Raw genomic sequence first — 26,230 nt, forward strand, 5'->3', positions numbered from 1 at the left:
CCGGTAGGAACTAAGCGTATTCTCATTTCAAAACCAAATAGAACACAAAAATCTTCTATATTCCTAGTTAGTATTTAAGTCAGTTGTTTTTGTGTAGGTTCAGATTGCACTGTGTAGTTATTGAACTTACCTAGAACGGTAATAGAACTGGAGACCAGCATGCTCAGCAACCAGACAAGCGCCACCTTTATCCCAACCATCTTCTTGGTTGCGCTGTGCCTCGTGCGCAGGGGATTTCTAATACCCAGATACCTGCAAATACATAATGAATAACATTAAAGTGACTTTAAAATATGTTAGAACTATAAATTCCCAACAAAGCTCAAAACAATAACTACATTTGGACAAAGAAACTTTAAATAAAGGGTTTTCCAATAAGAGGTGTTATTTTGAATAGCCCGCTATTTCGGTAGATGTTACTTTTGAAGCTGTCATTTTTTTGACATTTGACAAGTAGAAACTACGCCATTAATAAAAATGGAACGATACACGCTTTAACAACGCATTGAAATTATTAAAATTCACTTGAGTGAATCAAATGCAAATTATCTTGAGTGATGAGGCCCAATTCCACCTTGGTGGCTTCGTCAACAAGCAAAATTGTCGCATCTGGGGCTCGGAAAACCCATAAGTTATTGTTGAAAAGCCTCTTTATCCTCAACGTGTGACTGTTTGGTGCGGTTTATGGTCCGGCTGAGTCATTGGACCTTAGTTTTTCGAAAATGAGGCTGGAGCAACAGTTACGGTGAATGGATTGCGCTATCGAGAGATGATTAATGATTTTTTATGGCCGAAATTGGATGGCATTGATCTGTACAATGTTTATTTTCAACAAGAAGGCGCTACGTGCCACACAAGCAACAAAACCATTGATCTTTTACGGGAAAAATATCAAAATAACACCTCTTATTGGAAAACCCTGTACTTATTTTTTCTTTAATTTTTTAATATTTTGTGTTTGTATTTAGAATTACTTTATATTTGTGATTACTCTTATGTTTGCTTCACTCAAATGTAAATTGTTAACCTCGATACAGGCTTAGTCCTAGTGAGGTTGATTTTTATGTGAAAAAAAGTGTTTTATATATAGTGAGATGCAATAAATAAATAAATAAATAAACGACGGAAACTTCACTGACACATAATAAACAACGTCACCAGTCTCGCGCTCGACAAGTACACAGCGAATTTATCGGGTAAGTGTGTACCTCCACTAAGGATTTTTAGTAGGAATGTAGTTTTGTATGGAAAAAAAGTTGGAATTTCGGAAAAAGTTATTAATCTTTTTTGCTCTTACCATAATGTAGTAACCTCCCGTAGTTACTGCACTTTGACCCTGGAGCTACGTGCCACACAAGCAACGAAACCATTGATCTTTTACGATTGAATATCTAAATAACACCTCTTATTGGAAAACCCTGTACTTTGCGCCTAAGCTGTACAATAACTTGAATTAAGAAACAAGACAGATAAAATGGTCTCCGTGGTCGAGGCCGTCGAGGGGTAAGGCTCTTGACTAGCACGTCGCGGGTATAAATCCCGGCGTGCGCATGTAAATTTTATTTGATTTATTTATTAATTATTTCTTTACATGCGGTATCACTGTTTACATTTTAATTATTAACCTCACAAGGACTAGCCTGTGTCGAGGTTAATAATTTTACAAAATAATATGGATATTAAAAAAAAAACAATTTGATTGTGTTATTTATGGAATAATATATGGAATTTAAAATAACATATAGTATACTTGCGGCACGTTCCACAGTGGAATATACTTTCAGTATCGCCCTGGTGTAAGACCACCATTCAGAATTAAAAAATTGCTTGAAATAGCTTAAGCCGTGTTTGGTGACCAGATCTGAATAGCCAGGTACTCTCCCATCTTCCTCTTCCCCATCTCCTTCCCATCCCCACTACATTCAGCATCATAATTTACCCAAATTGGGGATTCCATGGTCTAACTGGGTCGAAATGGTTGGGAGTATCTATCTATCTATCAGATACAACCATTTTAAAAATTCTTCACGACCATCTTGGCATGACTAAAGTCAGCGTGCTCACGCCGCCTCAAAAACAACAGCGCGTAGAGTGTTCTCGTGCATTTTTGGACCTCTGTAGGGAATACAAAGATGGAGTGTTGGCTCAAATTGTTACTGGTGATAAATCTTGGGTGCATCATTATGAACCTGGGTCTAAACAGGACTCTGTGCAGTGGCACAAGAAAGGCACACCACCACCCAAGAAGTTTAAGGTGTCACAATCGGCTGAGAAAATTATGGCGACAGTCTTTTGGGACTCAGAAGGAATCCTGTTGATCGATTACAAAGATAAAGGTGTTTCTATAACCGGAGTTTACTACGCTTCAATTCTAGAGCAATTAAAGGAAGCCATCAAGGAGAAAAGAAGGGGAAAATTGTGTCCTCTTTCTGCAAGACAACGCGCCTGTTGACAAGAGCCGTGTTGCGATGGCTGCCCTGCAGAAGATGGGCTTTGAAATTTTGCCACATCCACCCTACAGTCCTGACCTGGCTCCCAGCGATTATTATATTTTTCCAAACTTGAAAAAAGTACTTCGTGGAAAAAGTTTTCATGTTATGAAGAAGTGAAGGATGCAGTTTCGGAATATTTTTTAGACAAAGACAAATCTTTTTTTTAGGGTGTAAATAAGTTAATTGAAAAATATATAGGCAGTCACTACGCGCGCATTTAGTAGCCATACTATTATTATTATTATTTGTGTTTCACAGAATCTATTGTTTATTACACTTATTGCAACATTACTAACACGACATTAATATCAGAAGAAATGTAGGCGAGTCACGTACGCGAGCAGCTAGACGAACCAGTTCCCAACAGCGAATGAAGATGGCCGATTATTGCTCTGCTCAGCAGGTAAGTAGAACGCTGGGGATATCATGCGGGAAAAATAATATTATGGCGTCGACCTCGCATCCTATAGTATTGAAAGTAAATTTTGTAAATGTAAATGTAAAAAGTAAATGAAAAATAAATTTGGATTTTTATTTCCACTCCTTACCCCCCATTCCGCGAACTTAAAAACGTTCCCTCGTATCTGTCTGGCCACTGACTGAGAGTATCTTCTACTCTGGATATAATTTATAATTTAAAATGATGCATTTTTCTGGCGTTAATTCACACTCTGCAGAGTGACGCCCGCCGTTTACGTTTTTTTAATTCCGTATTCATTCACCTGTAAATACCGCTATTGAAGATTTGTGAGTTTTCCTATTTACCTTCCTGCATTGTTCTTGTATTCTCTCACAGCTAATCTTCTTTATCTCGGATCTCTTATTTTTAAGAGCTGTGTAAAGTACCTACAGACCGCCGTCTGTGAGTCTATTAACAGAAGCGGCGAATCTGTAAGGGCGTTTTCATCTGCAGGTTACATTGTTTAAAATATTCCTTGTATATTGTCTCAGAAAACATCGGAAGCTTTGTGTTTCTATAAATCGTACTAGAGTTCATTTACAACTTGCCAAGATCTGAATGAAAATATCTTTAAAACGAAAAACTGTACTTGTCAACCAGAATATGTTTGCCAGTGATTATTTTTCTTACTGTGAGCAATTTTGTAGTGTTAAAATTAATATACTGATAGCTAAAAGCCAAGATATTGAATATTGCGTCCTCTTGAACCATTATTATGAGAATGTGTTTGCTAGTGAGTATTTTTTTTATTACATGCAATTTCAAAGTTCTAAAATCAATCAATTATACACAAGTGCCATTAACAAACATGAACGTTGTTAATAGTCATAATACATTTTGAAAAGAAAGGAACTATAATAAATTATATATTTTGAGAAGAAAAAGAAGTGATAAAAATAAATAAATAAGAAACTAAAACAAAAAAAAATCAAATGCAGTGATCTCATCAAAATATGCACTACTAAAATGTTTAGTCAGTACAGATTTATAATTCGATATACGCATATTAAAAACATCAGCTAACATAGCATACGAGTAACCAGTTGTGTGTAATCTATTTATAATAGAATTGTAGCTTGAAACCGTAGTATGATTGTTACAATAATACATAATAGGGAACCTTGGTATAATGCTAAGAACATGAAAGTGAATCAACATTAATATATCAGGGCTGTTCAACTGAAAATTTAAAATTTTACATAAAAATATAAGATCTAAATTTTTTATTTTCTATCTTATATTTTCTGAACTTAGATAAATAATAGCTAGATATTGTATATTGTATTCTCATGGGCCATTATTTTGAGATAAATAATGTTGGAAACTCAATTTCCTTGGAAAAATCGATTTAAACCGTTGAAATGTACAAATTTATATGGAATAGTGTGAATTTGAATTTGTGGTACAATCATTTGCTGAATCATCAACATTTGCTGAATCATCAACATTTGCTGAATCATCAACATTTGATGAATCACCAACATTTGCTGAATCACCAACATAAATTTTTTTAACAAAATATGAATAATTACTGATCACCTATGCCATTATATATGCCAACCTTCGAAAATATCAAATTGACAAACTTCAATCAGTATTTAATGCAGCAGCACGACTCACAGCCGGGGTTTTTAAATATTCCCACATTTTAGAACACCTTCGTAACCTTCACTGGCTCAAGTGCCCTGAAAGAATCCAGTACAAATTGTGCTGGATGGTGTTTAAATCCATCAATGAAATGGCCCCACCCTACATCTCTGAACTATGCGTACCGGAAGACACTTTTTTTAATATTAACTCCACACAGGAGGCCCTGAAACACTGGTCTAAGGCAGTCAACTCTTAGATCATCATCACATCATCAGCTGTAGGCAGACTGATGGAACCTAAGCGCAAGCCGAATACTAAGTTTGGTGATCGCGCTTTCGAAGTATCTGGGCCGAAGGCTTGGAATAAACTCCCTCCGGAACTAAAAGCCATAACAAGTCCAACAGAATTTAGGTCTAAACTATAAAATTACCCTTTTAAGCTGTCATAGCTTTAAGGCGATGCACTACGTCGTGTAATATTTTAAATCGAGCCGCAATCAATAACACCCCTTACGTAGATGGCGGTAAGGTTTAAATTCCCGCTTAACACCATCCGCCTGTTTTGATTTATGCAAGAAAAAAACATGGCCAAAAAGTGCCTTTTATTTTATTTTGTGGATGTTCAGGCATAAATATTTTTTTTTTCGATGATTTTATAAATAATTTAATTTGGCACATTATACAATAAAATCATAACCAAAAATGGGTTCGTAAGTAGGAGATTTTGAACTTAAAAGCAGTTTTCATAGGCCTTTTCATTATTTTTTTCTGGGTTCATTAAAAGATTTATCTAAAAAATACTCGATTATTTCAAAGGCCAAGATGTATTCTACTCGCAGTATTTAATTAAAGCATCTAAAACATTTCTAGGCGATCAAATTTTCAAACCAAAAACACATGATTTTGAATTACTACGTATGGCATCGCCTTAAATTAAATATACAATTCCTGAGAGAAAGTCCAACTATATCCAATTTTCCAATTATGCCCTAAAGCCTGTATCTAAATTTCGCTAATAAACAATTAGTTAATGTTAATTAAGTGCAGAGATGTGCTTTATTTCAAATAAATCCATTTCAAATGGAAATGCAAAATGCAAAATGGGTATTTTCCATTTTGCATTTTAAATGCTTTTCTAAAAACCATTTTGCATTTTGCATTTTAAATGCTTTTTTCAATGCATTTTCCATTTTAAATGCTTTTTTGCAACATTCTTCCTACTATCTCCACTCATCTTTTTTTCATAAGCCCCAAATATCAGTCGGTCCTCAACCTCGCTATGAGAGATAATTTACATTTGTCAAGTTGCTCCCTGGTCGGAGCCCTGGCAATTGAGTGATACCATTACAAAAAATACTGATTCAAATACTGAACATGGGGCCCCGGCCATGACGCTGTAATATTAAATGTTAGATGGCAGTTTCTATGTTTTTACGTTGGCAACATTAGTCCCGCGCAAATTTTTTGTGGTTTTCATAATCTGTAGTCGTGGTGTTTTTGGATAAACCATCATGTAATATGTTTGTTCTACATTGATGTCCATTATTAAATGAAAAAATTGTTTAAAAATTGTATAATTATTTTAATTGTTTGACCTGAGAAATCATTTTGCATTTTCAATGCATTTTGAAAATAGGTATTTTGCATTTTGCATTTGAAATGCTTTTCTAAAAACCATTTTGCATTTTGCATTTTCAAATGGAAAAGTTCTGACCCATTTCCATTTTGCATTTCAAATGGTTTTGGGTACCCATTTTGCACATCTCTGATTAAGTGTTAATCTTAGGTGACCTGCCAGGTAAGTGTGATACTGTATATTATCTCCATATGTAGTTAGTAATAACATAGATCAATGTAGAAATGTATTATATATTTTTACAGTGCCCTTAAGGTGATTTCGCACAAAAACGGCGCTTTAAAAATAATCCAAATATTATTATTACCCCTCAAAACATTCAAATTGCTCCCTGGTAGGGCATACGCCCCGCGTTGAGAAACATTGCTCTAGCTAGACTATCTCAACTGTTTCTGAATGTAAAAACTGTGCAAATTAATTATAGAGTTCTAATTTGTTAAGACTATAGACATATAACATGCATATCCTAAAACTACCAAAATTACCTCCCTAAATAGATGAAGCACATGTGCATGATGCTACTGGAGCAGACCAGACGTCGCAAGCCACGTACACGTTGCATCACACCCAGACATAAGGAAAGTATCCTAAAACTACCCAACTTACCTCCCTAAAGAGATGAAGCACATGTGAATGATGCTACTTGAGCAGAACAAGACGTCCAAGTCACGTACCCGTTGCATCACACCCAGAAAAAAGGCCAGTATCCAGTGTAAATTGGGGTAAACATGACGCACACAAATAACCACCAATTTATGGAATCATGCAAGACGGCAATTCAAGACCTGTTGGAGGCAGTACAAGATCCAACAAAAAAATTTACCAAGGATCAACAAAACTTAATTACATTAAAAGTGAATACAATATTGGCACTGATGGGTCACGTCGCCATTGAAATGACTGAAAACAATGTCAAACTTGAGTCGTATGACCAATCAGTAGATAAAAAACGATACTTAAATCGAAAAAACGAATTTTCCCTAATGATTACCCCTAATCAAAATAATAAAGAAACAAATGAAAAACTCCAAAAACGAATCCAAGAAAAAATTAAAAACGGAAAATTAAGGATTAATATTGACAGCATTAAAAAAATTTCTCAAAACAGATTAATCATAAAATGCTTTAAAAAAGAGGACGCACTGATGCTGCAAAAAGAAATTTCCAAAGAATTACAGGATGTAGAAGCAAAAGAACTTATGAAAAAAAAACCTACACTTATATTCAAAGGCATCTTCAATGACTACAACACTGAAGATTTTACTGATGACCTATTTGAACAAAACGAATATCTTAAAGTTTTTACACACACTACAGATATCAAATCACTAATAAATGTGAAAAAGGTTGTTAAAAATAAATACAACGACACGATGAACTTCATTGTAGAGGTAGACAAGGACATCCGAAGAACTATAATACAAAAAGAAAAAATAAATATCGGATATCAAAGAATTTACGCCGAAGATGCAAACCCGCTGGTACAATGTTTCCATTGCTTACGCTTTGGACACACATCAAGTAGATGCCTTGGGAAAGAAAAGGACGCAGCTAGCTGCAGCTATTGTGGAGGCCCTCACACACATACGACTTGTATTAATATAAGCCAAGCACCCAAATGTCTGAACTGTGAACAACATAACCTAAAAAATAAACTGACATTTCCATCAAATCACCGAGCAAATGACAAGATTAATTGTAAGTTTTATAAAAAAATGCTTGAAATTGCACACCAAAAAATCGATTATTGAAAATCGTAATGTTTTAATGTTTTCTTCATCAGGATGTCATAAAATTGACATTTCTAACTACGTTTTACAAATCCATATTCTTGAAGTTTATTTTGTACTCTATAGTAGTATTTTGCACATAACTCTACAGCAGTATTCTCTGGTATTATTATTGAAACATATCTCTTTTTATATATTCTACTTACACGCCGATATTATTCAAGTTTGTTTTGTATTACTCAATACTAGGTTGTACATAGCTTCTCGGGAAATAGTATCAAATAATACTAAGCCCAACAACCATAATATTAAAATATACGAGGATAATACTATTATTACAAACAGTTCGATATTTTTCTTTATAAGATGCACAAAATTAAAATCTATTTTTCAATTGATTTTTTACAAGCCTACAATATTCAAGTATATTTTGTACATCATTATTATTTTGTACATTATTAATAGATGCTATATTTCAACTTCCAACCATTATACTGAATGTTACGAGTATAATATTATATTATATTTTTAAATGGCTTTCAACTATATTGAAAATGATACTGATGTAGAATTTACCCGAGTAAGCAATTTAGAATGTTGGATTCACGCACAAAATATTAATAAAAGCAATACTAACCTTACCTGTGTCCAAATAAATATAAGATCACTAAACAAGTATTGGGATATTCTTCATGCCTATTTGAAAAACTGTTTGAAAGACATAGATGTAATTATGCTTTGCGAAACTGCAATTAACGAGGAACTTATTAAATTATATGATATTCCAGGATATAAATCGTATTATTATTGCAGAAAAAATAAACAAGGAGGTGGAATATTGCTGTATATAAGGGAACATTTACATTTTAAACAAAAAATATTTGAAACCATTCACTTTGAAAATGTGTTTGGAATATTGACATTACCTAATAAATGTAATTTTTATATTTTAGCAATTTATAGACCACCTAACCTCAATAAAAAGGGATTCTTAGATGAAATTTCTTGTTTTTTTTGCAATAATGTAAACTTTAATGATAATATAATATTTTTTGGGGATATTAATCTTAACATACTAAATCAAAGTGATTCAAATATAATAGCTTATGAAAATATACTTACCAGTAATTACTTAACAAAATGTATTAATGATACGACTAGAGAAGCAATCGTTGCTGGTCAAATAACCAAATCCTGTATTGACCACATATATGTTAGATCTAATAAATGTAACTTGTCCGCGTGTGTAATTGATTCGAGAATTGCTGATCATTTTATGACGGGACTAAATTTACAATACCATGACGTCAAAAATATTGAACAAAATGAAAAAATCACAATTCTGTCTCAAAAACGTGTTGATAAAGAAATAAAAAAATATAATTGGAATATTCTTTTGAAAGAAGTGGATTGCGTTACTCTGTATAATAAAATTAAAAATAAATTTAATGAAATCTTTGAAAAAAGTACTGTAGTAAAGTCTTATAAACCTCAAATCAGACCTAATGCCATAAATGAATGGATTAATGAAGATTTATTATCAAAAATCAAATTAAAAGATACACTTTACAAAAGATGGAAAAATAATCCTACAAATAAATTTTATGAAAGAGAGTACAAATGTAATCGAAACAAAGTTACAAAATTAATCAGTGCATGCAAATTAAAATTCTTCAACTCAAAATTTAAAAATTACTTTGCCGACTCTAAAAAAACGTGGGACGAAATAAACAGATTGTTAGGGAGGAAGAGCAAAAGTAATTGCGACCAAGTAATATCAAACTATTTTTTAAAAAAAGAACAAACGACTGAACAAACATCTAACAATTTTGCAAACTTTTTTTCTGACAATGTTAAGCAACTATTACATAGATGTGACAAAAAAGCTTTTCATATTCAAACACATAGACTTCCACACAGCATGCTCTTAACACAAGCAAAACTTTGTGATATTGAAAAAGTAGTCAGAAGTTTAAAAAATAGTCAATCGCCGGGGATAGATAAAATTAGAATGTCTGACATTAAAAAACACTTTAATATCTTAGGACCTATTTTAACTCTATTAATTAATATGATTTTATCGGAGGCAATTATACCTGAAGATCTTAAATGTAGCATAATCCGACCCATCTACAAAGGTGGTAAACACAGTGAAATTGAAAACTATAGACCGATCAGTATTTTACCTGCAATTGAAAAGATCCTAGAAAAATATATATCTGTAAAACTAATAAAGTACCTTGAAAAATTTTCTATTATTGATACCCATCAATATGGTTTCCAAAAAAATAAAAGCACAGATCTACTACTTCAAGAATTTTCAAATAAAATTAATAATGATCTTAACAAAAGAAAACATGTACTCGTATTATTTATTGATAATTCAAAGGCTTTTGATACGATTGATCATAGTAAATTACTTAAAACTCTAGAAAACATTGGAATTACAGGAAACCTACATAAATTATTTGTTAACTACTTTCAAAATAGAAAGATTTGTGTAAAATTTTTTGATCATTTTAGCAAAAAAAATATTGTTTTCGCAGGCGTACCACAAGGGTCCATACTAGGCCCTACCTTGTATATAATATATGTTACTGCAATGAAATTTATTTTTTCTCATGTTAAACATTACGTTTATGCTGACGACACTGCATTAGTTATTTCACACGAGGATTTATTAATAGCGAGTAATTTACTGCAAATTGACTTTGTCACTCTTCAAAAATGGTCACATGATGTAGGTTTAATAATCAATGCTAAAAAAACGAAGCTTATGCACATCAGATCTCCTCATAATAACATCACCATAACTCCTAAAATTATTTCTCATGACTTTAATTGCATTCATAACTTTGTAATACAACCATGCTCATGCAAAAATATTGAACTTGTTTCAAAATACGTATATCTAGGCTTAACAATTGATTGTTATTTTAAATGGGATATACATATACAAAAAGTGTGCACACGGCTTAGAGCTATAGTGAGCAAACTTTATAGATTAAAGTTTTTTGTTCCACCAAATACCCTTAAAATAGTATACCTATCATTGGCGGAATCCCTAATAAGATACGGAATAACTTCATGGGGACATTCAACAAAAACAAATCTTCTTTCAGTCCAAAATGTACAATATTCTTTGGTAAAATTATTATTAAATAGAACTAAATACGAACAAAGAAATGACGTACCAAAGTCATTACTATACAACTCTGTAAATGTATTATCTGTTCGTGCTTTATTGTGGCTTAAAATTGCGAGTCAGCATACATCTCAATCTGAACATAATAAAATAGTGACACATGTTCATAATACAAGACTTATTGCAAACGATGGACTTGTAGTTCCCAGATACCTGAATAAATATGGTCAAAGAACTCTAGAATACCTCGTTCCAATAATTTATAACATGTTACCAAACTCAATAAAAAGCTGTGAATTGACTCACAGAAGGAAATGTATGTTAAAAAAATGGTTATGTGAAAGAATTTTTTTGTACTAATGTAATTATATGTATATTTTATGTACTTGTTAAAATTGTATATGTATTTAAGAAGTAATTGTTAAAAGAACCCGTTGACAAACTGATATCAATCAGTTTAACGGGACTTAATTGTAAAAAATGTATTTTTGAAAGTTGATAAATAAAAAATAAAAAAATAAAAAAATCCTGAAACTACTCAACTTACCTCCCTAAAGAGATGAAGCACGTGTGCATGATGCTACTGGAGCAGACCAAAACGTTACAAGCCACGTACACATTGCATTACACCCAGACAAAAGGCCAGTATCCTAAAACTACCCAACTTACCTCCCTAAAGAGATGAAGCACATGTTAATGATGCTACTTGAGCAGAACAAGACGTCCAAGTCACGTACCCGTTGCATCACACCCAGAAAAAAGGTCAGTATCCTGAAACTACTCAACTTACCTCCCTAAAGAGATGAAGCACATGTGCATGATGCTATTGGAGCAGACCAAAACGTCACAAGCCACGTACACATTGCATTACACCCAGACAAAAGGCCAGTATCCTAAAACTACCCAACTTACCTTCCTAAAGAGATGAAGCACATGTGCATGATGCTACTGGAGCAGGCCAAGACGTCACAAGTCACGTACACGTTACACCACACCCATCCAAAGGGCCAGTATCCTGAAACAAATGAAAAAAATATATATGAGTTTAAAATTAACAAAAAATTACAGATATACAAGGTTAAAGGACCTGGGTCCGGGTCTGAGGTCCTAGTTGCGATCGTTAACTTTTATTTTCTGTCTTTATCTGTTTCACATTTCCATGTTATAATATTTTAACAATAATTAAATTGAATATTATAAAACAAGCCCATTTTATTTTAAGGAACAACAAACACTCTTCACACTACTAAAAAACTCATATTACCATCATAATAAGCGAAATATGATAATTAAATGAATGAATGAATGAATGAAGGAGGAATTATCTAGCAGAGAAATTGAAACCATGACGCCTGCGTGGGAAAACCAAAAGGTTTGGAAAACCAAAACAAACATTTGTCAACCCAACTACCGACAGGTCATCGACTATTTTAATAAAAAAACATTTTGTTTTTTTTCTTTTACACTAACCTCACACGGCCTTGAGAAAAATAATTTACCTCAGGGCCTGTGTCACCTTTGGGGATGTTGTGAGGAGGGTCTTTTTAGGGAAAGGAAGGAGAGGAAGGGCAGGCGCATCCTGAACACACCTCATCCAATGAACCCGGGCACAAAAGTAGCGATCCACTTGGGGTGACCTATGATGGCAAACCTCCCAAATTGTAAACTTGTATTATAACGTGATGAGTTTATTTTTGTAAGAAACTGTCTTAGATATTATGAATACGTATACTACAGCTGGCAAAAACCTTACATTAATTTGAATAATAATTATATTTAAGACTAAAGTTCGACTTGCATATTCTGTGTATTCACTAGCCACAATGTTCCATCGAAAAAAGAAAGTTAGTTCTGCAAGGTCAACATTAATATGTGTTAGTCTTTGATTTATCTAAAAAGTGGCTGACGTGTACCAGGCGTTGCAGGGGGTTATTCTTAGGAGATACACATATAGTTCAGTCAAGATGTACATCCGTGCTTGCAAAAGGTCCAGTCATTCTGAATTTTTTATATGTTGTTAGGACCTAAACCAGTATTAAAAAAAAAAATTTGCAACTTCGGAAGTGCTGTGCGAGTGCCGGTGGACCTAAAAAACCAGGAAATTTTCGGATTTTTTTCAGTTTTTGCTCAATATCTCAGTAAAGGAAGGGTCTGACCGGTGTAGTAAGTATGCATACATTTAAAGTAGACTAAATTTGCTATAATTTGAGACCAAAGCAAGCTATATAAAGCCATTGGTTTTCAAGATACAGTTCTTCAAAAATATGCAATTTTTTCCAAAAAGTTAAATTTTTTCGAAATGGTCACTTATTTTGAAAAATAATTTCTAAAATACGCATCCCACATCAAATATTGTTTGGAATAAAGTTGTTGTAAATTTAATTTGCTTTCATTTGAGACTAGATTAATATCTGTAAACTTAACGGTTCTCTCAAAAATGGCAGATAACCAAAAACAGTCTTAAGTGGATTTTGGGTGAAATGCAAATAAACTGTTCTCACGTCTTTTTATGGTTTTATTTATCAAACAGTTAACACATTTTTGATGAAAAAAAGAAAAGTAATTACATCTATCAGGAATTACGTCATCTTCAAACATTGTTTCATATACCTACATACGTTCTTACTACTGCCTTAAAATATTATTTTCTTACTTGATTACAAAATATCAACTTTTGATACTTACAAATATAATATGCATGTATTATATATATATAAACCTTTTATAAACCCACAAACAGACAGAAGCGGATAGCGACTTAATTTTATACTATTTAGAGATTTGTCTTTCTGATTATATTATATTATTCATCATTTCCAGCCAAAAACCAACAAACGAAACATTTTTGTGACTTGTTTTTTTTACTAATACAGGGTTTTCCAATAAGAGGGGTTATTTTGAATAGCCCGCTATTTCGGTAGATGTTACTTTTGAAGCTATCATTTTTAGACATTTGACAAGTAGAAACTACGCCATTAATAAAAATGGAACGATACACGCTTCAACAAAAATTCACTTGAGTGAATCAAATGCAAATCATCTTGAGTGATGAGGCCCATTTCCACCTCGGTGCCTTGTCAACGAGCAAAATTATCGCATGTGGGGTTCGGAAATCCCAAGAATTATTGTTGAAAAGCCCCTTTATCCTCAACGTGTGACTGTTTGGTTCGGTTTATTATCCGGCGGAGTCATTGGACCTCTTTTTTGAAAATGAGTCTGGAACAACAGTTACGGTGAATGGATCGCAATCAAGAGATGATTAATGATTTTTTATAGCCGGAATTGGATGGTATTGATCTGGACAACGTTTACTTTGAACAAGAAGGTGCTACGTGCCACGAAAGCAACGAAACCATTGATATTTTAAGATGGAATATCAAAATAACACCTCTTATTGGAAAACCCTGTATTATGCTTTGAAGTTTAAATTGTAATCACAAACAAGAATGGTAGTGTAAAAGGCGAATAAAAATTTAGAAGAGAAATTATTAGTATTAGTATTCTCATCCTCCGAAGTTTAGGATATTGGATTTCCAGTTTCAACAAATATAACGAATTCAATGTCGTTAAATTAACTGCTTTAGGAAATAAGAAAACTTTAAAATGATCACTTCTTTAACTAAGAAATTATCTTTCTTCAGATCTGTCATCTCCTATCTGCCAAAAAATGTCACCGTCGACATCTGGAAGACCTTCATCTGAGAAATGTGATTCGGACAATTTGAAGGAAAACTTTAAAGATACAAAGTTTAAACTGAGCTAATTACATAATCTCTGACCTTTGTTCTGTCTTAGCTAAAACTCTGTTACAGGGTTTGCGTCATGTCTATCAGATTCTTCAATTAAACAATTGAATTTAGGAGCCACCTCTAGGTTGGAGCCTTAAAATAATTCATCATTTATTTATTCATTTTCGGGAAATCGACAGTTTACATTTAATCAGTTTGTACATAAGTATTATATAGTAAAATAAAACCTATTATGGATTTCCTCCTTGTGACTTTAACTGAGACAACATAATATGGAATAAGTTATTTATATAAATTATACAAAACAAAGATTATATAAAACTAAAAATTTACAAAACAATACATTTATAGCCATGGAGATAGGTTGTAGGTATAAATGAAATCATAATCGAAATATAAACAATAGAGACATAAAAATTATTCACAAACCATCAGAGAAATATTATTTTATGGACCTCTTGTATTTGGTAAGTTTGCAACTGAAAATATCCACCTTGGATAATACCCTATTGTAATTATTGCATAGTCTGTGTGCAAAGGAGGGCGGTCTATCTGTTTGGAAATCCGTTGTAAACAACGTGATCGCCATCTCCAATTAGTGAGACTGTCCTACAAGTATTTCAACGGAGCCTGCTAGAAGGAGCTACATGCGTATGTGCATCGGTGCACATTCGCAAATTCGATGGACACGTGCGGAACACCCATTCACAGTTAGAACGAGCTACCGGCATCAGTTTTCCTTCTTCATATAATACGCACCACTTCAAGACCCTTCCTACAGAGGATATATTTAAAAAAACAGTTGAAACAAATCAAAAAATAATCACCGTGTAGAGTCAAAATTTGTAAGGAATAGTATAATATATATTATAGAGGTATTCAATTTTTTTAAAAGTTTTTCCTACAAGTATAAAAACAAACCGCACCGGAAATGGGCGTTTGAAATAATAAATATTATAATATTTCATCGTCGAAACAAAGAAACACGAAGTATGGGTAAGCCTTTATCGCGTTGGGAATAAAATGAAAACCGAAATCAAAACCACGGTTTTACTTTGTGTTGGGGTAGGTACCTCCACAAGCTCATAATGACATCTATGAATTTTGTACGGAATTAAATCCGATGACAAAAATCTGTCCTTAGAGATGTTTTTCAGCTAGAATTGAATGTTTATTAAAATTTCGCATTGTCTCGTGACAATGTAAAATGCGTAAAGCATTGTTTATTAAAATTATCACTCTTTTTGGCATTTTATTAATAAAGCAGGCAATCTGTTTGTGCAGCCCACTGATCTCTCAAACATATTGATCTGTAGCATCATAGATTTGCACAGATTTTTTGTGTTAATTTCCTTGGTCTAGCAACGTTTTTCAGTTGGCAACTTAATTTCAGTAACGAGCTGTTTTGCTTAAAAAATTTCAAAGGTTTTTTTATATATCTGAGAATAAAATAAGACAAAACTGGCTATAAAAAGCTGACCTTTTATAACTAGTATGAACGTCAATTCACAAAGCAAACTTCACTTAAATATTCAGCTAGTTAAATATAAGGATAACTTTACTAATATTGATAAATGAAAACTAAAGGATTTACAAATATTACCGAAAGCATTCTCGGTAAAATCATTCGATATCATAACAGTTATAATTAAGGCGATGTTCTATTTACAAAATATTTTAAATTGAGCCGCTATCAATAACAACCCTTATGTAGATCTCGATAAGGTTTAAATTCCCGCTTAACACCATCCGCCTGTTTTTTGTTGATTTTTGCAAGAAAAAAACATGGCCAAAAAGTGCCTTTTATTTTATTTTGTGGATCTTCAGGCATAAATATTTTTTTTCGATAATTTTATAAATAACATAATTTGCCACATTATACAATAAAATCGCAACCGAAAATGGGTTCGTAAGTAGGAGATTTTGAACATTAAAGCAGTTTTCATAGGCCTTTGGATGTTTTAAAAAAAATTTAGTTAAAATCAAATTTAATAATATAATTATTAAGTTCTGCAAGTATTTTTTGGTTTTAGTTATTGTTACAGCTGTTTCGGCTTTAAAGGCCATTTTCAAACTGTTTGATTTTAATTAAATTGAATGGAGTTCTACGAATTAAACACAAAAACAATAAATAAAAAAGCCTTTACATTATTTTTTTCTGGGCTTATAAAAAGACTTATCTAAAAAATACTCGATCATTTTAAAGGCCAATATGTATTCTACTCGCAGTATTTAATTAAAGCACCTGAAACATTTATAGGCGACCAAATTTTCAAACCAAAAACAAATGATTGTGCATTACTACGTATGGCATCGCCTTAATTTAATAAATAAAACTGGGCAATAATAGTTGGTATTATTAAACCAAATAATAAAAGTTAATCCTTTAAATTATTACACCTATGCAAAACTTTGAGTAGATTCCATTTTAAAACGACACGATAAACTTGTCCAATTATTTTTTGTCAAAATTCTGAATAACAATAAATCGAGATTGTGTTAATATCCTAAATTTATCGGATTTTCCTCATTGATGTTTTACCTGAAACAAATATCAATAGAAGTACAAATATTAGTGCACGACAGTCCCCGTTTAAACATATTCAGATTCTAAAATCCATTTCAAATTCGTGCTAAAAACACCTTGATATGGGGACTCGCGAATTATTCATAGCTATTTTCGTCGGGGTAGGTTTTGCAAAGATTGGCATGTGCGACATCAAAAAATAAAAATATAATGGAGATTTTTGGGGTGTTATGGTATGTTACGCTACCTCTATCTTTATCCAACGTTTCGGACAGCATTACAGTGTCCATCATCAGGGCAGATGTGCAATCGAAGATTGTTGTAATGTGTGTGCTTATGCACGGAGAAAAATTAGTTTTGGTAATTTATTAAGAATCTTTTCAAATTATTGGTAACCCGATAAAAAACAGGGTTGCAAGCCTTTAATGAATGAATCAACCAAGTTTCTTATAAACTTTTAAAATTATCACGATGTCGGAACACGTGTTCTGACATAAATTAGCAATACTAATTTTTTCCCGTGTGTATGTAGATGCGAAGCCGTGTTGCCAATTCTTCAAAAGTTGGTATTAAAGTAAATTTTTTAATTGTTTTCTGCTTTTAGTTTTGATGTAGCTGTCAATTACCGGATACCAAGAACTATTGAACATCGTCTTTATTAATATTAATGGATTTTTTTGAATTAAAATTGCTTCATAATACCATAAAAATAAATCACCACAATATTTTTGCCATAAAAATCTCTACTCATGTCCAAATGTGAAATATTATTAAAATCAATTTTGTTTGAAAAAATATCTAACGATTCGATGCTTATCAATTTGTATATGGGTATTAATGTGAAGATTTAGTCGGTTTCAACTGTCATATCATGGTCGTGCTCGCAAATAACGATTAACAACCGATATTCTTGGTAACAAAAAACATCGTGTCAATGTTGGGATTTCCTTTAAGGGCTCACCTAAATATTAGACTGAACGTTCTTACTACTTCCATGTTATCTTAAAAAGTATAAATTAGTTAAAATGATTTTTTATCTGTCGAGCAGCGTAATTACCCGACTTCCCCCGGGTTTAGTATTATTTTCTGTAATTTCTTAATACTGGGAAAATATTAAAGTTGCTTTATTTTAAAGTTGAAAATTACGTTGCGACTAAAATAAAGTTTCATTGGTCTAAAAAAGATATTTGAAAAATCTGTACAAGTCTATAACGTTAAAGATCAACAGATTTTTAGGCTTCTTATTTAAGTGACTACGGGAGATATGTTTATATTCTATATGTCTTTTTTTAGCAGGGTCTCAGAAACAATGCATTTTCCTGCATAGGGCCATTCCCGTTGCCAATACGTCAATTCCTCTATCTTAAAGAAACTTATTGCAATCTTTCAATCAGAGCACAGGCTTCATGCTGTCCTTGTTCTACCAATATTTCAATAGAAGATGTTTTGAGGAACTAACGTCATTTAACCCTTCAGCACCGGTGCATAGTCGAAAAACGTACGCTGAACATTTGTCACGTGTCACGTTGTCATCGTACTTGAATTCAATAACTCAGCTGTTGAAAGATTTGCCGGCTTCTGTGTTTCTTCAAGATCTTTGTTAACTCCTTCCCATCCTTAGATAGACCCTTCACGAAGCAACCTCAAATACCCTTTCCCTGAAAATAATTTTCCTCAGAGCCAGAGTTAATATGAAAAAGGTTCTTTAGTAAATTAATTATGGTATATACATGGAAGGAAGTGCTCTTGAATACCTACATTTGAAAGTCACTTGATGGAGGAAAAATTTATAATGGCCAGTTTCAAAAGTAATTTTTTTCTATTAAGCTCGCTTACACTTTTCCAACGAAACTTTTGATTGGAAAAGACGAAGAGAAATAAATACCCATCAAGAATCGCTAGCAGGAACTTCCTCGATGTAAACTTACTATCCTTGTGTGTTGAAAAAATATAATTTTAAGATACTGCGTTGAACACAAAGCTTGGTTTGTTTGGAAAGAAAAATGGGATACAATAGAAAGCGTAACAGTAGGTGTTTAGGATTTCAATGCATATATATTATATTTCAACACCAACAAATTTTATAAATAAAGTTGAGTGAAATGGTTTAAGCAATTACCTCCAGATGTAAGATTACAAAAAAATTACGTTAAATTCAAAAACACTATTTCAAATATAATTCAGTAGTATTTCTTCAATTATTACACTTTTAAAATAATATCACAATTCTCGAAAATAATATTATATATCCTTTTTTATGCTCTCTTCTTTTTCCTCTCCTCATTTTTTCTATTAATTTTTCACAACAATTGTTGGTAAATTTTATTTTATTTTTCTTTTGTTTTAAATAAAAATATAGTTTCTACACCTTTTCAGAACGAGCGTTTGCTAAAAAAAGGTGTGTAATAAAATAAAAAAATGATATTAAATTATAACTGTACCTCTTTAAACCAATAAAGAAATTAAATTACATAAATAAATAAAATACATTATGCGTTCTTTAGTTTTCACCAAGAAAAATATTCTTCCGTAATCCATTTATATTATCAGCTATATATTTTGAAGTACAGGCAATTTGTGTAGCGATAGTTTCTAATATAAAATAATATCCACTGCATGGAGAACCCCCACCAATATTTTTACTCCCAGCACCTGCCCTTTCCCATCGATTCACCGAGTAACCTTTTTCATCCCCCATAAATCTACCCACCGTACAGGGGTAAATCGCGGGGTTGAATTCCGAACTGATAATGATAAATTAATGCATTTATCTTGACTAGTGATACTTAATAAATATATATATGAGCTAGTAACAAAAAATGGTAATTACCTGCCATATTTTAGAGATAGTTGAAGAGAGATTTGGTTTTGGATTAGTTGGGTTTGGTTTATGATACAAAAGGCCAGCTTCCTGTAAACCAAAATCTTGAATGACTAAGCTTTATTGAAGTCAATTGTCCAAAGAAGTGAAGATAGCAGTCTACAATGAAATGCTTATACCAATCCTGATGTATGGCAGTGAAGCATGGAACTGGCAACAAAAGATTAAAGTGTACTGAATGCTGTACAAATGAAATCGTGTACGAAATGTGGAGAGTTGCGAAGATTGCAAGGTGGATGTAAGCGTAACGAGTAAGATGAAGAAAGGGATGCTTAGATGTATGGTTTGGGCATGCGGAGAGAATGAACGAAAAAAATGAGTGTATGCGGCGAATGTGAAAGGAATTAGAAGAAGTCGTGGAAGCCCGAAAAAGACATGACACACGGAGCGAAATCGAGTTTTGCCCCCACGATAAATTATTTGGCCTTATTAATAAAACTTTTAAAATCACTTTAAGATTTTTTTTCGATTTGCCTTGTTAATGTATCATGACGATACAAAAAGAAAATTCGTTGAAATACAAAAATATTCGGAATTTAATGAACACGTGTTCCGACATCTTGATAATATAATAAAACCTAGAAAATAATACAAAAACACTTATTGTATATTTAAGTAGTTGCATTTTATCATAACAGCTCATATTATGTTGTTTTGTAATTTTGTTTTTTTAAATTGGTTTTGCCGTTTTTATTAGTCAATGATAACAACAATAATTAGTAACCCTGTAAAATGAGAACGCATTAACCCTACACAGGAAAATAATTTAACTCAGGGCCTATGCGATCTTTCGGGATGCTGTGTGGAGGGTATTTTTTAAGGAAAGGAAGTTCTGGGAAGGTAAAAGGTATGAGGGTTGGGTAGGAATCTAGGGATCATTGTGTCCAGAATTGACGGACATATGAATACATCCCTCCCACAAGGCGATGGGTGTAGAGGCCAGTTGGAGAGATCAAAGGGTCTCCCGATCTGGCACGCCTCGCAACTGGTGGGTAGTCGCTTCCTGAACACACCTCACTCTATGATTCCGTGCACCACTTGTGGTGACTTATAGCAGAGGTGTTGGTTAACCAATAAAATATATTAATTATTAACATTTTTCACAGGAAACCTGTTAAATCATTCGTAAGGACTGTAATTCTGATTTTAACCGGAAATACCAATAATTAAAAAGAGATTCAAGAGATCAACCAAACACTTGAGTAGGGCCATGTCAAGAGAAAAAAAAAACAAAACAATGTGTAAATGTGAATGAAGCAATCAGTGTATGGCAAAACAGAGTTTTTTGGCGGTCCATCCTTTCTGCCCACCTTTGCGGGGAAAAGTGGGCGAATTAGTTTCGTTAGTTAGAGGTCAGGTTGTCTTGAAAGCCAACTTCACGTAATCCGTAAAAATGAAATCTTGAGTGACTTTATTGAAGTATTTGAGGGCAGACAGATGTTTTATTTGAGTTTGATCTTTATTCGGATCGTCAAATTCGTGATTGCCGATAAGCTGAAATACCGAACGACTAAATATCGATTGACTTTGTTTTTATGGTGTACTCTCTTATCAGGTGAACTAACTAATTTACGGAACGACGTTTCCCCGCAGGGGTAGGCAGAGAGGACGGACCGCCAAACAACTCGGTCTTGACACACACTCCTTGCCTTATTCACATTCATTCATCGTCTCATACATTTTCTTCTATTATTCGGACTCTTGTCGTGACCCGACTCAAGTATCTGGGTCACTTGATCGTGTTGTGTCTTCGTCGAGCGCTCCCGACTTCTCCTACCATGTAAATTTACATCGTATATTCTTAATACACTCCTTTGTTCATTTTATCCACCAAACCATCTAAGCGTCCCTTTCTTAATCTTACTCATTACGATTACATAAGCCTTGCATTCTTTGCGGATCTCCATATTTCACACACAATCGTACACGGTTTTAACACACATACGACTCAGGGATCTATTTCTAAAGCATCCAGCTTACTTTAATGTTTCCTCGGCCAGTTCCATACCTCACTGCCACAGATCAGGGCAGGTATCAGTACGCCGTTGTGGACTGCTAGCTTCGCTTCTATGGACAGTTTTTTGCTGGCGCCAACTGCGTTCAGTCCTCAATTAATGGAGTTACCTACATATACCTTTCTTTCTATACCTCTGTCAGCCTTCCTATCTCTCGTAAGCATACTTCCCATCGGAGGCTAGTAATCATGAAGTCAATTTGCTCTCGTACCAGTCACGCAGGTTTTTGAAGTCATGAGGAGCGTCGCATCCTTCTGGTGTCTTAATTTAATTAATTCTTAAGATTTGGTCATTCATTCAAGAATATCTACAGTCTGTTCTTACTAATTGGAGGATGTATCTGTCTTCCGTGACAATGCTTGGTATGTAGGGTTAAGGCTTCCATATAAATAAGAATGAACTTGACAAATATTCCTGATTCTTATATTCAATTCGAAGATTTGGTCATCGGCTTCGGAATGTGAAACCCCACAATAGTCCCAACTGCTCCAAATCGTCTGGAACCAGTTAGACAACGGCTAATTAGGGTATGTTGTGAGGCTGAAGGTAGTAAGGGGAAGGGGTGAGGAGATGGAAAAGAGGAAAATGGTGAAGTACTTGACTATTCAGATCTGTTCACCAAACACGGCTAAAGTCATTTCAAACAACGAATGGTGGTCTTACACCAGGGCCATACTGAGAGTATCTTTTACTCTGGATATAATGTATAATTTAACATAAAGTGTTTTACTGCGTTTATTCATTCTGCAGACTATTCCGTATCCATACAATTTATAAAAGTATCTTCCACTTTGGAACGTGCCGCAAATATACAGGGTTTTCCAATAAGAGATGTTATTTTGATATTCAATCGTAAAAGATCAATGGTTTCGTTGCTTATGTGGCACGTAACGCCATCTAGTTAAAAGTAAACGTTGTCCAGATCAATACCATCCAATTCCGGCCATAAAAAAATCATTAATCATCTCCCGATAGTGCAATCCATTCACCGTAACTGTTGCTCCAGCCTCATTTTCGAAAAAGTAAGGTCCAATGACTACACTGGACCATAAACTGTACCAAACAGTCACACGTGGAGGAAAGAGAGGCTTTTCAACAACAACTCTTGGGTTTTTCGAGCCCCAGATGCGACAATTTTGTTTGTTGATGAAGCCACCGAGGTGGAAATGGGCCTCATCACTCAAGATGATTTGCATTTGATTCACTTAAGTGAATTTTAATAATTTCAATGCGTTGTTGAAGCGTGTATCGTTCCATTTTTATTAATGGCGTAGTTTCTACTTGTCTAAAGTCAAAAAATGACAACTTCAAAAGTAAAATCTACCGAAATAGCGGGCTATTAAAAATAACACCTCTTATTGGAAAACCCTGTACTATATACTATTTTAAATAAGTAAATTGTGAAACAACACAAATTAAACAAATAAAATTTAATTGCGCATGTCAGGATTTGAACCTGCGACCTCCAGCTTGCTAGTCGAGAGCCTTACCCTTTAACCACGGATGCCGTTATTTCGTGGAATCCGTAAATCAATACTGTTAAAAACGTATTTAACTTTGCCGTCAGAGTGGTCTTACCGCAAAAAACTTAGCAGACGTCACGTTGACATTTCAAAGCTTAAATGAGATTAGTCCTGTAAATAGATGGATTAGCATTGACTGTTCTACTCAGCAACGAATTTTAACTAAGTTATCGATTAGTTTTCTGTGACTTTTTCAACGGTACGAAGGTAAACCTAACATTAAATTGTTACAGCTGGAACTTTTCACCATCAAAAATGCAATGCCGACTAGAGTACAGGTCTGAACGCGCAACTGCCAATTACAAAAACTTCACTGTTCAAAATAGTTTGATCAATATACACATCAGCTGTAACAACGATTATCAATAATCGCCGCCTTTTTCCAAACTGTCGTTGCTCTATTATGGTACGGCACTGAAATGATCACTTGACACCTCAAAATTTATAAAATAGCAGGTCGGAATATGTTGTATCGTCATTGGTTTCTATCATTTAAAGTAACCCAGTTAGGTAAAATTATAAAGCCTTTCATATATCTACCGGTTGGCCAATGTATATCACAGATATCCTCCTGGGGTCTCCTGTTCATGTCTGCTGACCTTATAGGTAGATGGTTTCAACATAGAATTTTACATTTCGTCTTTTTATCGTGACTATTAATCATTAAACCAAACAATGAGTAGAGACATTCTGACACAAACAAATCCCTTTGTACAGGAATCTCACACTAGGGGGATGGAAAAGTCGATGATTTTTCTTTTGAAAACCACAATTTTGCGCCTTAACGTTAAAAGTATCTCCCCTGTTTAAAACCTTTTTTAAAAAGATAAAACCAACATTTCCAGGGTACGAAAAACCTGATAATTTTAAAAATCTTCTTCCAGCCTTATATGTAATTAGCTCCTCCGGACTTCGGACTCCGGCAGAGGATTGAACTACGGACACTTGGGTGGGAATTAGGAAACAGACTCTTTAGACTGCTCAAAAACTGACCGGTCTATAAATTTTTATTTTTATTGGCACTAAGTTTAATTTGTAGAAGTCCAGATTAATTTTTAAAATCAAACGCCATATTTTGGGGTGGCTGAGAGCCAAGATATTTTTTTTTTGGTTTGATTGAGGATTGAAACTTCATCAAAATCCCTGGGGGATTAGCTATTAGAATGCTGTGAACTTTTAAAATATCTTTTCAAACATTTTTTTTGGTTTGACTGTGAATTGAACATTCTCCCACAGTAGAGTCAACACCGCTAACACCTGAGCCAAATCCTAATTGGAAAGTACCGACATTTATTTCGTATATTGACTGCTCTAAATTTTTAATATATTTCAGACAAATGCGTGAGTGAGCCCGTGTGTGTGCATGAGTACCACCAAAAATTGATAAAATGCAGTGTCATCGATAACGGGTTTATTTAGCCAGTTTTAGCTCGATCGGGTATCCGAAAGTAGGTTAATTTTTACTTTCAAGGTTCCATTTCATTCAATCAAGAAAAATTCAAATTGAAACAGAAGTAGGTATTGAAAAATTATATTTATTATTGTAAAATTATAATTATTTATTTATTAATCGGTTTTTCTGTAGAATTGCTACCTCCATGGTCGAGGGGTAAGACTCTTGAATAGCAAGCCGTTGGTCGCGGGTTCAATTCCCGGCGGGCGCAAGAAGATTTTATTTGAATAATTAGTGTTATTTCACAATTTACTCATTAAAAATAAAATATAGTACAGGCATGTTTCAGAGTAAAATATATTCTAAGTATCGCCGTGGTGTAAGATTGTCATTCATTTATTGATTTATTTATTTATTGGTAAGAGACAAACAGCTTATACATAAAATATAAATATATACATGCTAAATACAGTCAAGCCAAAAAAGTCTCCTATATTAAAATTAATTGTAGATGGAATTTTATAGCATAAAAAAAAAATATATATATTTTAGGTGAGGAGGGGAGGAATAGGAATTTAGGATGAGGATAGGAGATGCTCTGGATACGTTTCAAACTATTGTATTAATTTTCGATCGTACGTGTTACTTCTAATCGATATTTGTGAAGTGTATTGCTAAAAATGTCTATGTTTTGAAATTTAGCATTATATTGGGCACATATGCGTGGAATTGGTGATTTTTTTCTAAAGTTAGTTCTATATATGTAGGTAAATGAAACAAATGGGATTGCCGTGTTGATCTTGTTGGAATATGAATATTTATTAAATTGCTTAGCTCTGGTGAGTCGAGGCCATTGTTAAGAATTTTAAATAATAAGATTTGGTCAAAAATCAAACGTTCATAATGGAAGCGTTGCCTGAAATGGCTTTGTCCGAGTTTGGTGACCAGATCTGAATAGCCAGATAGTTCTAAACCTTCCTCTTCTCACTCTCTAGTACATTCAGCCTTAAAAAATACCCCATTTGGTGATGCCACAGTCTCACTAGTTGGGAGCAATTGGGACTCCTCCCAACTAGGGAAAATGACATTC

At 33.5% G+C, this 26,230-nt stretch overlaps 1 protein-coding gene across 1 annotated transcript in view; it reads right to left on the reverse strand.

The window, feature by feature from the left end:
- 5-HT2A (5-hydroxytryptamine receptor 2A) overlaps positions 1–26,230 on the reverse strand; it is a 321,254-nt gene that overhangs the window by 56,223 nt on the left and 238,801 nt on the right. The window contains exons 3-4 of the mRNA XM_089647660.1: positions 11,965–12,067; positions 131–252 (exon numbers count right to left, since the gene is read on the reverse strand). Coding sequence (XP_089503786.1) covers positions 131–252; positions 11,965–12,067 — 225 coding nt within the window. The remainder of the gene's footprint in view (positions 1–130; positions 253–11,964; positions 12,068–26,230) is intronic.

This window comes from Hesperophylax consimilis, chromosome 26 (genome assembly GCF_061612785.1).
Source record: "Hesperophylax consimilis isolate HC1 chromosome 26, BYU_Hcon_1.0, whole genome shotgun sequence".
NCBI lineage: Eukaryota > Metazoa > Arthropoda > Insecta > Trichoptera > Limnephilidae > Hesperophylax > Hesperophylax consimilis.